Here is a 14245-nt window from a genome sequence, read left to right on the forward strand (position 1 = left end):
CCAAGAAAAGCTCCAGCATGGACCGTACGGGAGATACTGGATCTGATTGCTGTATGGGGAGACAAATCTGTTCTATCAGAGCTCCGTTACAGAAGACGAAATGCCAAAGCGTTTGAAAAAAATCTCCAGGCTACACAGTGCTGCGTGACAAGTGTAACGGGAAGCCAAAGAATCAAATGGACGCTCATGGAGGGAGGGAGGGGGTACTGAGGACTCCAGCTATCCCACAGTCCCCAGCAGTCTCCGAAAAGTATTTGCATTCTTGGCTGAGCTCCCAGTGCCTGTAGGTTCAAACACATTGTCCGGCGTGGTTCAGGGTATAGCTTGACAATTTACTCCCTCCCCCCCGATGTGAAAGAAAAGGGAAAGAAATCGTTTCTTGACTTTTCAGTGTCACCCTATGTCTACTGAATGCTGCTGGTAGACGCGATGCTGCAGCAGTGAAGAGCAGTATCCACTCCTCTCCCCTCCCCGGTGGCATATGGTACAATATGACTGCTGTCCGTCGTCACCATCAGCCCGTGAGTGCTCCTGGCTGGCCAGGGGCGCCTGGGTAAAAATAGGAATGATTCCTGGTTGTTCCCAGTAGATGGTACATAACGGCTGATAACCATCCTCATCATAGCAACCAGGGACTGAGCTCCATCAGCCCCCTCCCTTTCATGTGTAAAGAAAAGATTCTGTACTGCCTGGACTAGCATAGCAGCGGGATGTTAGGCTCCTCTCCCCCGCACCGCTTAATGTCCTGCCTGGACTGTCATAGCAGCGGGAGGCTGCCTCCCCCTCATTTAATCTCACTAACAAGTCACTGTTTGTTATTCGTGCATTCTTTATAACTTCATGACACAAATGGGGGGGGACATTGCCACGGTAGCCCAGGAAGGTTGGGGGAGGAAGGAAGCAACGGGCGGGGTTGTTGCAGGGGCACCCCCCGTGGATGGCATGCAGCTCATCATTTCTGTGGGATCTGACACAGAGCAGCTGTGCTCTCTGATACACTGGTTCTCTAGTACACTTGCCCCATATTCTAGGCAGGACTGACTCTATTTTAAAAACAGTAAAGGAGGGATTGACTCGGGGAGTCATTCCTATTTTTGCCTTTGTGCCCCCGGCCAACCTCAGCCAGGGGTACCCATGATAGCAGCAGACAATACAGAATGACAGATAACCGTCATCTTATTGCCAATTTACAATGGCAGCAGACGGTACAGAACGACTGATAACCATCTCTGCTATCATGCAAAAGCAAACGAATGCTGCTGTGTAGTGCTGCAGTAACGCCTCTGTCAGCGGCATCCAATACACATATGGTGACAGTAAAAAAAAAAGCTGGACGGGCTCCACGGTTGCCGTGCTATGGCGTCTGCCAGGGCAATCCAGGGAAAAAGGGTGCGAAATGATTGTCTGCCGTTGTTTTCCCGGAGGAAGGAATGAGTGACGACATTTACCCAGAACCACCCGTGACAATGATTTTTGCCCCATCTGCCACTGGGATCTCAACCCAGAATTCCAAGGGGCGGCGGAGACTGCGGGAACTATGGGATAGCTACGGAATAGCTACCCACAGTGCAATGCTCCGGAAATCGACGCTAGCCTTGGACCATGGACACACACCACCAAATTAATGTGCTTAGTGTGACCGCGTGCACTCGACTTTTTATACAATCTGTTTTACAAAACCGGTTTATGTAAAATCGGACTAATCCCGTAGTGTAGACGTACCCTTACATTTGACTTGCAATGCAATGTGAAAGCAGCAGAGTGGATTGGGCATTGCATGCAAATACTCTGGGATAGAATTGATCATAGTACAGAATAGGAATTAGTAAGGGTGATAATATTGGGATGAGGAGCGCATTCATTGGTATTCTGGTTGCTTGCAGGATTGCTGAACAACCTGAAAACAAATCAGAGATTGGCATATATCTTAATATGCTATTGCATAAATACACCAATGGGAAGGTAATATAAAGGCCAAATTCACTTCCTTGCAGAGATTAGGTGGTGTTGCATAGTGAGGTTTGAGTTGACAAAACTAGTCTGAGTCTGTGAACTTTTCCCCTTTAATTCTACACTTCTCCCTTGCCTCGGGGTAATTCAATTAAAAAAAAACCACTACCGAAAATACACCTTTCTAGCTGAAGGTAATCTTATGCTAAATGTTGGCAATAAAAGAACCTCAGAAAGTTAAGATCCCCTAAGAGCAGTATATGTAGACTTGCATATGATATCTATGCCATTTATTATTTCAGTGGAATGGTTGGTTTTTTTTCTCCTCCTTTTTCACTCTTTCTGTATTTGATTTTCTTTGCACACCATTTTCTCATTGCATTTTTCCACCCCCTCATTCTTTTCCTCCCATCTATTCTATGCAAAGTATGAAACCAGTAACATTTGAGAAACAGTCAAACTTCTGAATCTTCTGCCTTCAGATAGTTTCAATATTACAGTAAACAAATACAGCTGTCCATACTAGTTGCTTATTTCTACCCACCTGCCCTTTGTGGTTTTACACTACAGGTCGTATACTGCCCAATGTTTGGTGGAGCTCCTTTACATCGCCTGTGGTACATGTGTCTCAGAGTTTGCCTCCTTGCTTTACATCAACAGTTATTAGTGTCCTACTCATCTTTCCTCTCTGGAAAGACATGCTACATGTGCTTCCAGAAATGTTGCTCAACCACAATCCTGCTTCATGTGTGTTTTGACTTCAAATAAAATAGGATCTGGCCCAAATTCACTGACACTAATTTAATGTGTGAGGTGAATTGAATGTATAATACTCAAATCAGAGAACAAATACAAGTGAAAAGCTTTAGGTTTGTACAGCAGTGGCTCTCAACCTTTCCAGATTACTGTACCCCTTTCAGGAGTCCTGCGGAGACCCAAGTTTCACCTCACTTAAGCTTACAAAATCAGATCTAAAAATGCAAAGGTGTCACAGCCTGCTATTACTGAAAAATTGCTTTACTTTCTCATTTTTACCATATAATTATAAAATAAATCAACTGGAATATAAATATTGTACTTACGTTTCAGCGTATTGTGTATATAGAGCAGTATAAAGAAGTCGTATGACATTTTAGTTTGTACTGGGTTTGCTAGTGCTTTTTATGTAGTATGTTGTAAAACTAGGCAAATATCTAGGTAAGTTGATGTACCCTCCTGGGTGCCACTTGGAACTGGGATACCACTGAGCCTGCCTGACCCACCAGCCTGGGTTCCCTTTACATTGTACTTCTCTGCAGCCTGGCAAGCCCTCCCTCAGACTTAAGACTGCACTTTACCAATACACATACACACCCAGCTGCAGAAACACACAGATGCTGAAATCAGCTCTGCATGGGAAGGCTCAGCTAAGGAACTGCCCAGTACTCAAGTGCACAACCCATTATGGAGGGTAAACCCAAAATCGTACTGTCTTGCACTGCACAGAGATCTGTACACCTTAAGCTCATGAAATTCGCCCCTTCCCTCAATGTGGAGAAGATATGTAAAAGCTTTTGCCCCTCAGTAATGTTTCTCACACATTGGTCTTAAACAAAACAAAACAAGTTTATTAACTACAAAAGATAGATTTTAAGTGATTTATAAGGGAAAGCAAATAGATCAAAGCAGATTACCATGCAAATAAAACAAACATGCAATCTAAGCTTAATATACTAAAGAAATTGGTTATAAGTAGCAAATTCTCACACTAAATTTTGTTTTAGGCAGATTGCAGAGATTCTTGAAGGCAAGCTGCACTTCCTTACAGCTTAAAACTCCAGTTATTCCTTTCACAGGGTAGGCAACCCTCTAGCCTGGGTTCAGCCCTTCCCCCCCAGCCCCAGTTCAGTCGTCTTGTTTCTCAGGTGTTTCAAGCAGTCTTCTTTCTTGGGTAGGGAGTCAGTAAAGAACGAACCACAATGATGTCACTCTCCTGCCTTAAATAGCTTTAGCATATGGGGGGGAATCCTTTGTCTCCCAGTTTGATTCCTCCGTCCCGTTAATGGGAAAAACAGTAGTAGTATTGTGGAGTCCAGTACCAGCTGACTTAGTCATATGTCCCTATAGGACGATCACAGCCATGACTCAGAGGCTGTTTGCAGCATCTCTAGGAAGGCTCCCCCAGTGGGAGATTAGCATCTTCTAAGACCTATAGTTCTCCCTAATGGCCGTTCCCAACCAGCCATCTAGACTGATTGGATTCTGACTAGTGGGCATTCCCCAAGTGTAAACACATTTGTAAGAGATGCATAGACAATATTCCTAACTTCAGATACCAAAATGATACATGCATACAAATAAGGTAATCATATTCAGTAAATCAGTGCCTTATCTTGCACAAAATACATCATAATATTACTATGAAGAATATGGGGCATAATGCTATAACACCTGGAAGACCCCTGTGTCCTCTGCCCCCATCTCCCCTCCCAGGATACATGTACTCTGGTTGAGAACTACTGTTGTAGAGCAACTCCTGGGACAAAATCCTGCTTAACTTACATCCGTAAGTAATCTTGTAGAAATCAAGTTGTCTCCTTCACATGTTGAAACCTACTCTGGGCCTACTCCGACACCTTCACTGGGCCTACATGTGAGATTTGTGTTTAGGATTTAATCCATGATAATGACAGTGGAAATGTTTTGTGATATTTGAGAGGGCATCCTCATAATAATCCCATAACACTTTCAGGGCAGGTTTTTCAAAAGTGTTCATTGTTGGTTTAACTATGCACCCACTGACATCCATGGCAGTATTGCCATTGATGTCAATTGGAGTGGAGTTAGGCCAGTGCTGAGCATTTCTGAAAGTCTCTCTGGTTTGTTAGTTTATTTTTTGCTCGACATGCACATCAGAATGGCAAAAAAGAGAAAATATCACAATTTAGAACAAAAGAAACAACAGTTATTTGATACCATAAAATCATTCCCTTTTCCTTCTCTTCCCTCCAAAAATGTTTGGGTTGTGTGAAATATTTTTGATTCATTGCAAAAAGAAATGTAATTTGTTTTCAGTAAATTGTCAGTTTAATAGAATATAGAACAAACATCCATTTAGCTGTAGAAGCTATGTAAGCAATTAAGATTATTTGTTTGAAAGTAATCCTTGTTCTACTGCTAAGGAATAAGATAAGTTTTAGAGCATCCAGAACTTGCTTTTTACCTGAACCAAATGGTACTGGATCTTCAAAGGTTCTGGTTTAAATCTAAAAACTCTGGTGTTCAGGTGGATTCTAAGTTAAGGATGAGAGACTGTCTGGCCATGTGTTAGTGACTGTAGATTTCCCCTCTCATTCGCTTGCTCCTTCTCAAAAAGATGGCTAATGGTGCAATTCTTTGTCCCAAAGGAATATGTAACAGTGAATGGATATCTCCTACTCACTTGTAAATACAATTTTAACACACCTCCCTATCTTTTAAATGAGATGGCTAATTGTAAGTATTGCTAATTATCACTAACACAGGTAAAATTTCTTTCCTAATATAATTAGCAATATGCAGTAACAGATATCTAGAATTTACCATTTCATGTGGCCTGTAATCTAATATGCTTGAGTGCATGCACTAACTTGACACAGTTATTTGACTTTCCCTTATCCAGAGACTACCTACCTGCCTTCCTCTTGCTGTTACTCCTGTTCCTTCACTCAAACAGATACTCTTAAAAACAATAACTTGTGGTGTAATTCTTACTTTGACAGTTTCTTGGGTTTTTACTATCCAGGCACTTCAGAGCACAATCCATGCCAACAGATTACCATATGAGGCAATGGAAACTGTGCCATTACCATCAGCAGAAAACTCATAAATCTTCAAAGAAATCTCATTTGTCCTGATAGTAAGTCATATTTGTATCACAGTACTGGGTTCCTTCTAAGAGGTGCCATATGGGAATAGTTCTCTTAAATTCAGTATAATTTTTTTATGAGTGAAGGTTCTTTTTTTTCTCTCTCTCTCTCTCTCTCTCTCTCTCTCTCTCTCTCTCTTTTTCTTTCTTATTGTTACTAATTCTTTAACGCTTTTCTTTCCTTGTTGAAGTTGAGTGATCTTAGATGTTCGGTTCCTAAGAGAAATTCTGAGTTCTAGGGGATATTGGATGATTTTTTTATCCCCTTACCTCATCTAGATATTCCCATTTTCACTTTGGTTCCACACTTTACTACTTGCTTTTTCTCACTTGGTTATCAGTTAGTGACATTTCTTTAAAATTTGTTGTGTGTAATTTTGATGTGGCATAAGCAGAGCAATCCAAGGGCTCTAGTTTCCCAGGATGGGTCACATAGGGTGGTCTATTCATAGCATAGAATAGTTTACATACAAGAAAGGCAAGTGGAAGTTTAATATTTTCTCTTTGAAAGAGTTGAAGTACTGAGGCCTTTACCAGTTTCTTTGCTTTGGATCTCTCCCTGGCATATTAGTACAGTGTAAATGCTCAGGTAAATGTGCTTTTTCAGTAAAAAGTCCTTGATCAAAGGAGAACATAAAGGAGAATATAATCCCTTCCTGAGCTGTCTGTGGAATGGTGTTTCTCTGTCTCCGCCCCCTGCATTGGCTATTTTTCATTAGTAATAAGTGGTGCAGCAGAAGTATATGAAAGATCTTTACTGAGTATCCAGAGTGGTCAGTGTTTCAATCTGAGGCTCTATAGAAGGGGAGATAGGAGCTTGGCCTCTGCTTGCATTCCTGAGCCCCCTAGTGACACATCAAACTAAGGCCTTGTCTACACTACAAAGTTGCAGCGCTGGTGAGGGGGTTACAGCGCTGCAACTTAGGATGTGTACACACCTGCAGGGCATTACCAGCGCTGCAACTCCCTGTTTGCAGCGCTGGCCGTACACCCGGTCGTGCCTTGGCCAGCGCTGGATCACCAGCGCTGGTCATTAGGTGTAGACACTCACCAGCGTTTTTGTTGACCTCCGTGGAATAAGCAGGTATCCCAGCATACCTGAGGAAGCCTCTCTGGTAATTAAGCAAACTCCACTGCCCTCCAAGCAGGTCTCCTTCCCCGCGGTGTGCTCTGGCGTTCCCCGACCCCCACTCCAAGCAGGTCTCCTTCCCCGCGGTGTGCAACAGCGCTGCAGCGTGGCCACATCTAACACCACTTGCAGCGCTGGTTGCTGTAAGTGTGGCCACTCTGCAGCGCTGGCTATATACAGCTGTACTAATACAGCTGTAACAACCAGCGCTGCAAAATTGTAGATGTAGACATACCCATAGTCTCTCCTGAAACCTGACCCTCTTTGTCTAATTCCATTCATCATGCTACAAGCCAATAAAAAGTGCCACTAAATTAGCACACACACACACCCAAGCCACTTCTTTGTACAAGTTTGTCCCCTGGGCATATTTGGTTCCTGTTTGGACATTTAGGCCCATTTGGGATAGTCTTACCAGCAAAAGTATGCGGAGTCTATATATTAAAAGTGGTGAAGTCTAGCTAGATTCCCAAAGGCCTACATAGCTGGTCTATAGTAATTTACATTACTTCAAAATTAACAGCTCAGAGATCCCTGGTGTTTCTGGACTTTGCTGTTTCCAGATGTTTTGAAACTTTTGCCTTTATGCAAAATGCCCAAATATGGAACATTCCCCATATGAAAATCATATAGACTAAATCTGTGCTTTCCTCTAAGAAGTGTTGGATTCTGTTGTTGCAGTTTGCAGGCTCCTGCAGGGCCTTTTGGGATTCCTATGGAACAATGTTTACATGCTTTGGAGCCTGCCATGCAGATTCACACAGTTTGCAGGAGTTGGTCACGCTTTTCTTCTGACAGAGCTGCAGAAGTCCCTATGGAAATATAACAAACTGTATTAGCCTATATTATTATTTGAATCAAATCCACCATAGTTATGAGTTGGTTTTGGGTTATAATATTGCCCCCACCTCATTTCTACTGTTTTTATTACAACAGAACACACGTTACTCATTAGGAGCTTGGGTGATATGGGAAACAGAGTGCTTAAATGATGTTGAATAAGTTCCAGATGTTAGTATCAAACAGAATTGGATCTATATTAAGGGCCTTTTTAAAAAAATTGCTATTTATTGAAAGTGGAAAAAATGTTTAATACAATTCTCCAACAGTTGTAACCCTGAAATATGTTGTGCTACATAGGAGTATATATCAGTTATAATGAGATTACTTAACCTGGTTTTCATCTTCAGAGGACTTTACAAACCTTAACTAATTAATCTTTAGTTGCAATACAAGCTGGGATTTTTATTAAATAAGAAAACTGTTAAAGCAATAGAACATGTAGTACAATAGCAAGACAGGTGAGTACAAGCTCAACTTAAAATACATAGCCTCAATAGGGGTAAGTCTGTATTCTGTAAAATAGTGATAATGTCAGGTATGGGTGGTGTGTTAGCATAGTTGATGACACTGAAGTAGAAAAGGGAAGGACAGGATGTGGGCATGTAGTGAGAAGACTGGCAGAAGTTTTGCCATGCACAAGCTTTAGATCCACAACAGAAAAGTAAAGCTGGGGCAGGATGAGGCGGTGGTTTTATATAAGGCTTCAGCTATGAGCAGGCTGTGCTGGGGAAGATAAATAAAATGGTTAGTGGTATCACAGAGAGAGGTTTTTTTATTTTTGTAACTAATCTGTTTGGTTTTCCAGCATTATAAATTGTACATGTTGGATACGGTGATGAATGCAGTATAAGACCCTATATAGCAGTGGTCCCCAACCTTTTTGTGACCAGTAGCACATTCATGTTTTCAGAAGAGTGTGGCGGGTGCCAACAATTACTCACATACAATGCCGGCTCCAGGCACCAGTGGAGCAAGCACGTGCCTGGGGCAGCACATGCTATGGGGCGGCATTCTGTCCATTCTGCAGAGTTGGAGTGGTTTGTTTTGTTTTTGTGTTTGGGGTTTTTTTGGTGCCAGTTCTGGGCAGTGCGGAGAGAAGCCGGGACGACAGAGATCACTGGCGCCCGCAGCTTGCAGCCCTGGAGTTCGGTCCCCAGCAGGGGTGGGACCTCGGCTTCTCTCCCCTGCTGGGCACTAGACAGGCGCACATAAATGCCCTGGCGCCATGGTGCTCACGGGCACCACATTGGGAACCATTGCTATATAGACAGGGTTGCAGGGATAACAGGACTTCTTTTATGAGAAGAGGCACCCTGTATGCAGTGCTAGAAAGAATTGCTTCAGGTCGTATTCAGACCTGGTGAAAATGTATGGAACTACATGAAAACCTTAACGATTTCCATGGGATATTGGTTGTAGATTTGCAAAGTCATGCCAGTCATTGCACAGTTCTCTGTTCATATGATTTCCAGTGTTGCCAGATCAGAAGGAATTGCTGTTCCTGAGAATCTGAGAACCCTAGAAAGCTTTGTGTAGCACCCAAAACAAATGCACGTTGTTACAGAAGTAAAGACCAGGCTGTACAACGGAGGGAAGGATGGGTGGATATTTTTAGAAATTAATTAGGAGGCTCCAAAATATCCTGTTGGGAAACAGTTGATCTTCCTCCAGAATGTCACGAAGAAAAGTGCACACTTTTGTCAACATTGCTTCATCAACTTCACTTCTTCCTGCCTTCTTCCAAGAACCTTTTGGTGTGCACCCTTCACTTAGCCTGCCCTGCCCTTGATGCAAATGCTGGCTCAGATGAGCACCTGACAGTGCTTCAGGTAGAGGTTACTGATGCCGTGTATTTTTCTTGAGCCCCTTATGAATGAATTGTTCTACTGATGCATTGCTTCTGCAGTTGGAAGAGAGGCTGGGTGACAGACCCCAAATCCATTCAGTAAATTGGCCAGCAAAAAGGAGCTCAAGTGAATGACCATTCCTTAATCCTTCTTTCATTCCCTTACCCAAGTATCTGGCATGGCATTTGGGAATATTTATTGTGCAGCTCTGTAGATGAGCAGACTCACCCCTGCAGCCCCTCCTGCTGGTGACTCCTGGGAGTTAGCTTGTTCCAGCTCTGGAGCACCCTCTGCAGGCCAGTGATTCGCCTGTCCTCTGGCCCCATGTCCCTCCGAGGACCCGGTGCCCTTTTACCTGGGGTGCTGCTCCCTAGCAGTAATCCCCTTAGTCTTAGAGTCTCTGTTCCTCAGGGAACCCCCACCCACTATCCCCACCTTGCCTTAGTATGTGGCTACTGCCAGTCATCATCTAGCCCGCTGCGCCTGGGGGCAGACTGCAGTATCAGCCTACTCATCACTGGCAAGGAGGGTTTGGACCTGCTGCCTTGGCCTACCCCTGGGCTGCCCTCTGCAACCCCCAGTACCTGTTATCCCAATACTAGGCTGCAGCCTAGGGCTTTCCAGGCTAGAGCTCCTCAACCTTTCCCCAGCCCTGCTTCACTCAGGTACTTTGTGTCTAGCTCCCTACAGCCAGGCTCTTCTCCCTTTACAACATGAGAGAGACTGTTTGGGTTTCTGGCTCACAGCCTTTTATAGGGACCAGCTGGGCCTGATTGGGGCTTGGCCACATCTGAACCTACTCTCCCAATCAGCCCAGCTACGTAGCTCCCAGCCACAACCTTCCCCCAGGGCTGATTTTAAGTCCTTCAGGACAGGAGCAGGGTAAGCACCCTGCTACAAGCTCATATAATAACTCATTTAGCTGCAAGACTGATACGCTGCTGGTTGGGCTGATTGGGATGGGGACTGTCTCATTGCACTGTGTTTGTACAGTGCCTTGCACAATCCGGTCCTGGTCCATGAATGGGGCTCCAAGGCACTATCATTATACCTGTACAGTAATAATAATAATATACTAATTTGTCAATTGTATTATTGTTACTGATAACTACTTTTTTAAAGCAATTAAAAAAACAACATTCTTATTAGGCTTTCTTAAAGTATAGTATGTATCATTGCTTGAGGACTGTATTTTTGTTTTACATTGCTGTATCATTTATTCTTGCTTAAAAAATATATTCAAAGTCTCCCACCCTTTCAGTGTTCATTCAGTGCTGTTGCCAAACTTCTCGTGTTGAGAGTGTGCTGTTTGCTCATCCTTTGCACTCCATGTCTGGGCAGGTGTAAATCATGCCTCAAGCAATGCCTTTAAAAAGCATGCCTGTCCTCTGGGAGCTGGCGGGACTTGTAGTATGCACGAGAATAGAAACAGCCCCTTTCATGGGACAGGACCTGCATGATCTAAGACATTGCAAAAATCTCATTGTTCTCAACACCTTTGCTTCCTTTAGAAAAAGTCTGTTTGAGAGTTGGATAGTTTCTTTTAAAGTGATCAGTTGTGGACCTTACTTTTTATTTAATAAGCAAACTATGGGTCAATGCTAAAACAAGAATTAAAAAAATATATACTTGCTGATTATACAGTTTGAGTCTGATGATCTTTAGTGATATGTAACTGCTTATGAACCATATACAAAAATCTGCAAAATGTTTCTGTTGGGGGGAAATTTTTTTTTTTTCGTTTCAAAGTTTCTTCAGTGGAAACCATTTTTTTCCTCCCTCTAGCAAATGTGTAGCAGGCGGAGATATCACAATTCTTGAAGCCTGTGCCCTGTCTTTTCTATGTATAATCTTTGAGTTGACCTGGCATGCATCTGGGCTTAATTCAGTGACCTTCGCAGTCAAAAACATACTATATCTGTTGTTATAAAGGTGTGTTTGAACCATTTTGGAAAAGTAAGGCTGATTTTCATAGATATTTGTCTTTCTTTAGTTTCCTTCAGATATAGTTTATATGTAAACTACTCCATACACACTCACTGTTGTGCTATCCTGCTATATCACATCACACTGTCTCAAATACAACATAAAAGCATGGCAGTGATTATTTGAAAGGACATTGACTATGTTTTTGGACTAGATAGCTGTTACCAGTTTAGATCATTATTGTCAGATTCAAAATAGACTTGGCAAACAAAATTTCAGTTTCCCATGTGATAAATGTCTGCAGTAATGTGGCAGGGCACCTGAACTATGTTTGCATTATATAGCCACTCTACTTCAAAAGGAATGTATATGATTGTGTAGTTATGTTTTCTGTTTTTGTCATAAAGATGTTTCACATAGACAAACAATCTGCATCTCAGGCAAACCAATCCTGTGGCCCCCCCCCCAGTTTTTTATTTGTTTCATTCTTTTCTTTCTCGGTCCTTATTTCCTTCCTTATTTTCTTGGTCTATGGTGGACTTCCTACAGTTTTGGGAAGGAGAGGAATACATGATTCAAATGAGGATTGTCAGAGAAATGAATTAAAGATCTAGCACCAGAAAGGAATGACAAAATAAGTAAATAAGCAAAGTAATTGAAACAAATTATTATTTATAATAACTAAAAAAGTTATTTCCGTTATATATTGCAGATAACTAATTGAAGCCTCTGTTTGTGTTCCAACCAGTTTTGTAGTCAAAAACACAATTCTAGTTTAAAAGATGTCATTTACTCTGGCTCTTATCTCTGAATGGTGTGTATCTGTGATTTCTTCTACAGGTCCTGTGCCTAGGAGTGAATGTGTGTTATCGGCTGTCAACAGTTCCCACCCAGTTCATGCCTTGCTGGAGAGCTTTACCGTCTTATCTGGTTGTGCAAGCAGAGGCACAATGGGCCTGCCGCAGGAGGTGCACATCCTCAACCTCAGAAATCCAGAGGAAGGTCTTGACCATCATGAAAAAGAGGTAAATGGGAGATTGAGCACTTTCCAAGCAAGAAAGTACCAAAATAGCTGTAAAAGGTTTTCTTTTAACATTAATTTACTGAAGAAGGAGATTTCTTAAACATAAACAGAAGCACTACAGGGAAATGTAGGGTGTTTGCACTATTGCTGCCTATCCATGCTTTGCTTGGTATAGGAACAAATCCCTTTGGTGTTCCAAGCTGTCATTCCATCCACAGTTTTCACAAGCAAAAAGTTCACTAACAAAAAATAGAATGAAGAACAAGAAACAGATTTTCATCTAGAGGAGGCCTGTATTGAATTGCCCATCTTCAGCACTAGATCATTTACCAAAATGTGTTGTAAATTATCACAAATACTTTCAGATCCTTGCCATGGTCTCTGTAAACAAATACTTAAATTCAGATTCTTTTACTCTTGTAATACATCTTTAATTCTTAACTGCTAAGGAATGTAGTTCAGATAGCAACTATTGCTGACTATAGTAGTTCTTAAGCACAGTGCAATTACTTATTTATGTAGACTTCACTCAGATGTATTGGAGAGAACTTCTGTTCTAGCTGCTGTGAAAGCAGCAGCAGCAGAAAACTCTTGATGTTACTGTTGTTTACTCTGAAAACACATCAAAACAGACTGCTGAAGTGGAAAGAAAACATTTCATGTCAGGACAGCTCAGCTCCCTAACTCTTGTACTTACAACACTACACCCCAAAAAACCCAACAACAACATCAAAAAACAAAGCAAAAGAAACCCCAAACCACTACTGCTGCCTGTGAAAGCACCATGTATATATACAATTAAATGAATTGGTAGCATTAGAAAAAGAAACAGATCCAGTGGGAGAAAACGTATTGCTTAGAGGCCTAGGATCTTAAGTCTGTGCTTAAAAGAATGTTAAAGTGTACTGACTTCTAATTTTTAGGGTCATAGACTGTCACCTCTGAAGTGAGTAGAAATCTTGCCACTGACTTCAGTGGGAACGTGACTGCTGAGCCCAGGCTGTGGTGTCAGTGGAATGTATATTGTATGTTCCAACTGAAATTTCAACTGTTTGCACAGTCTGAAAATTCCAGATTATGATGGAAAGGTGATCCATTATCTTTTCAGTAGACATCCTCACTGGCTGCCCTCAGCCAGACATGTGAGATCTGCTTCAGACTAACCATCCTGCAACAAATACAGATATAATACCACTCTTGCTAGGGATGGGCAAGAAAAGTAGAGCTGCTTTGGTGTAGCATTTTTAGAATTCATTAAGTATTTACAAACTACTCAGTGCAGTATAAATGTCTACAAAGATACAGGTGCTGTACATTCTACTATATGGGCATGTAGCCCATATTGTAATTTGAAAGCTTATTTGTTGATTATCCTGATTCTACTGTTGTTGCATAGGCACACCTCTTCAGTAGAAGTCGTGAGTATAAAGGCTGCAGGACTCGGCACTTAACATCTAATAGACACAATTATAGCAGATAAATATTTAACTTTTAGATCAAGATGTTTTCTGTCTAGCAGAAAGAGGCTGCTTATGTCACATCTACCATGCTTATTTTATCAAAACAGTTTGTCCGTATCTATCTTTCCAGTGTTCTTTGGTGTATTAGATGATACACTGATGCTGTAGTGGCATACACTA

At 42.0% G+C, this 14245-nt stretch overlaps 1 protein-coding gene across 10 annotated transcripts in view; it reads left to right on the top strand.

Annotated features, from left to right (window-relative positions):
- TGFBR3 (transforming growth factor beta receptor 3) overlaps positions 1-14245 on the top strand; it is a 190669-nt gene that overhangs the window by 78690 nt on the left and 97734 nt on the right. For all 10 annotated transcript variants that reach the window (XM_030572827.1, XM_030572830.1, XM_030572829.1 and 7 more), the window contains exon 3: positions 12422-12606. In XM_030572827.1, the coding sequence (XP_030428687.1) occupies positions 12422-12606 (185 nt within the window). The remainder of the gene's footprint in view (positions 1-12421; positions 12607-14245) is intronic.

This window comes from Gopherus evgoodei, chromosome 8, assembly GCF_007399415.2.
Source record: "Gopherus evgoodei ecotype Sinaloan lineage chromosome 8, rGopEvg1_v1.p, whole genome shotgun sequence".
In the NCBI taxonomy this organism is placed as follows: Eukaryota; Metazoa; Chordata; order Testudines; family Testudinidae; genus Gopherus; species Gopherus evgoodei.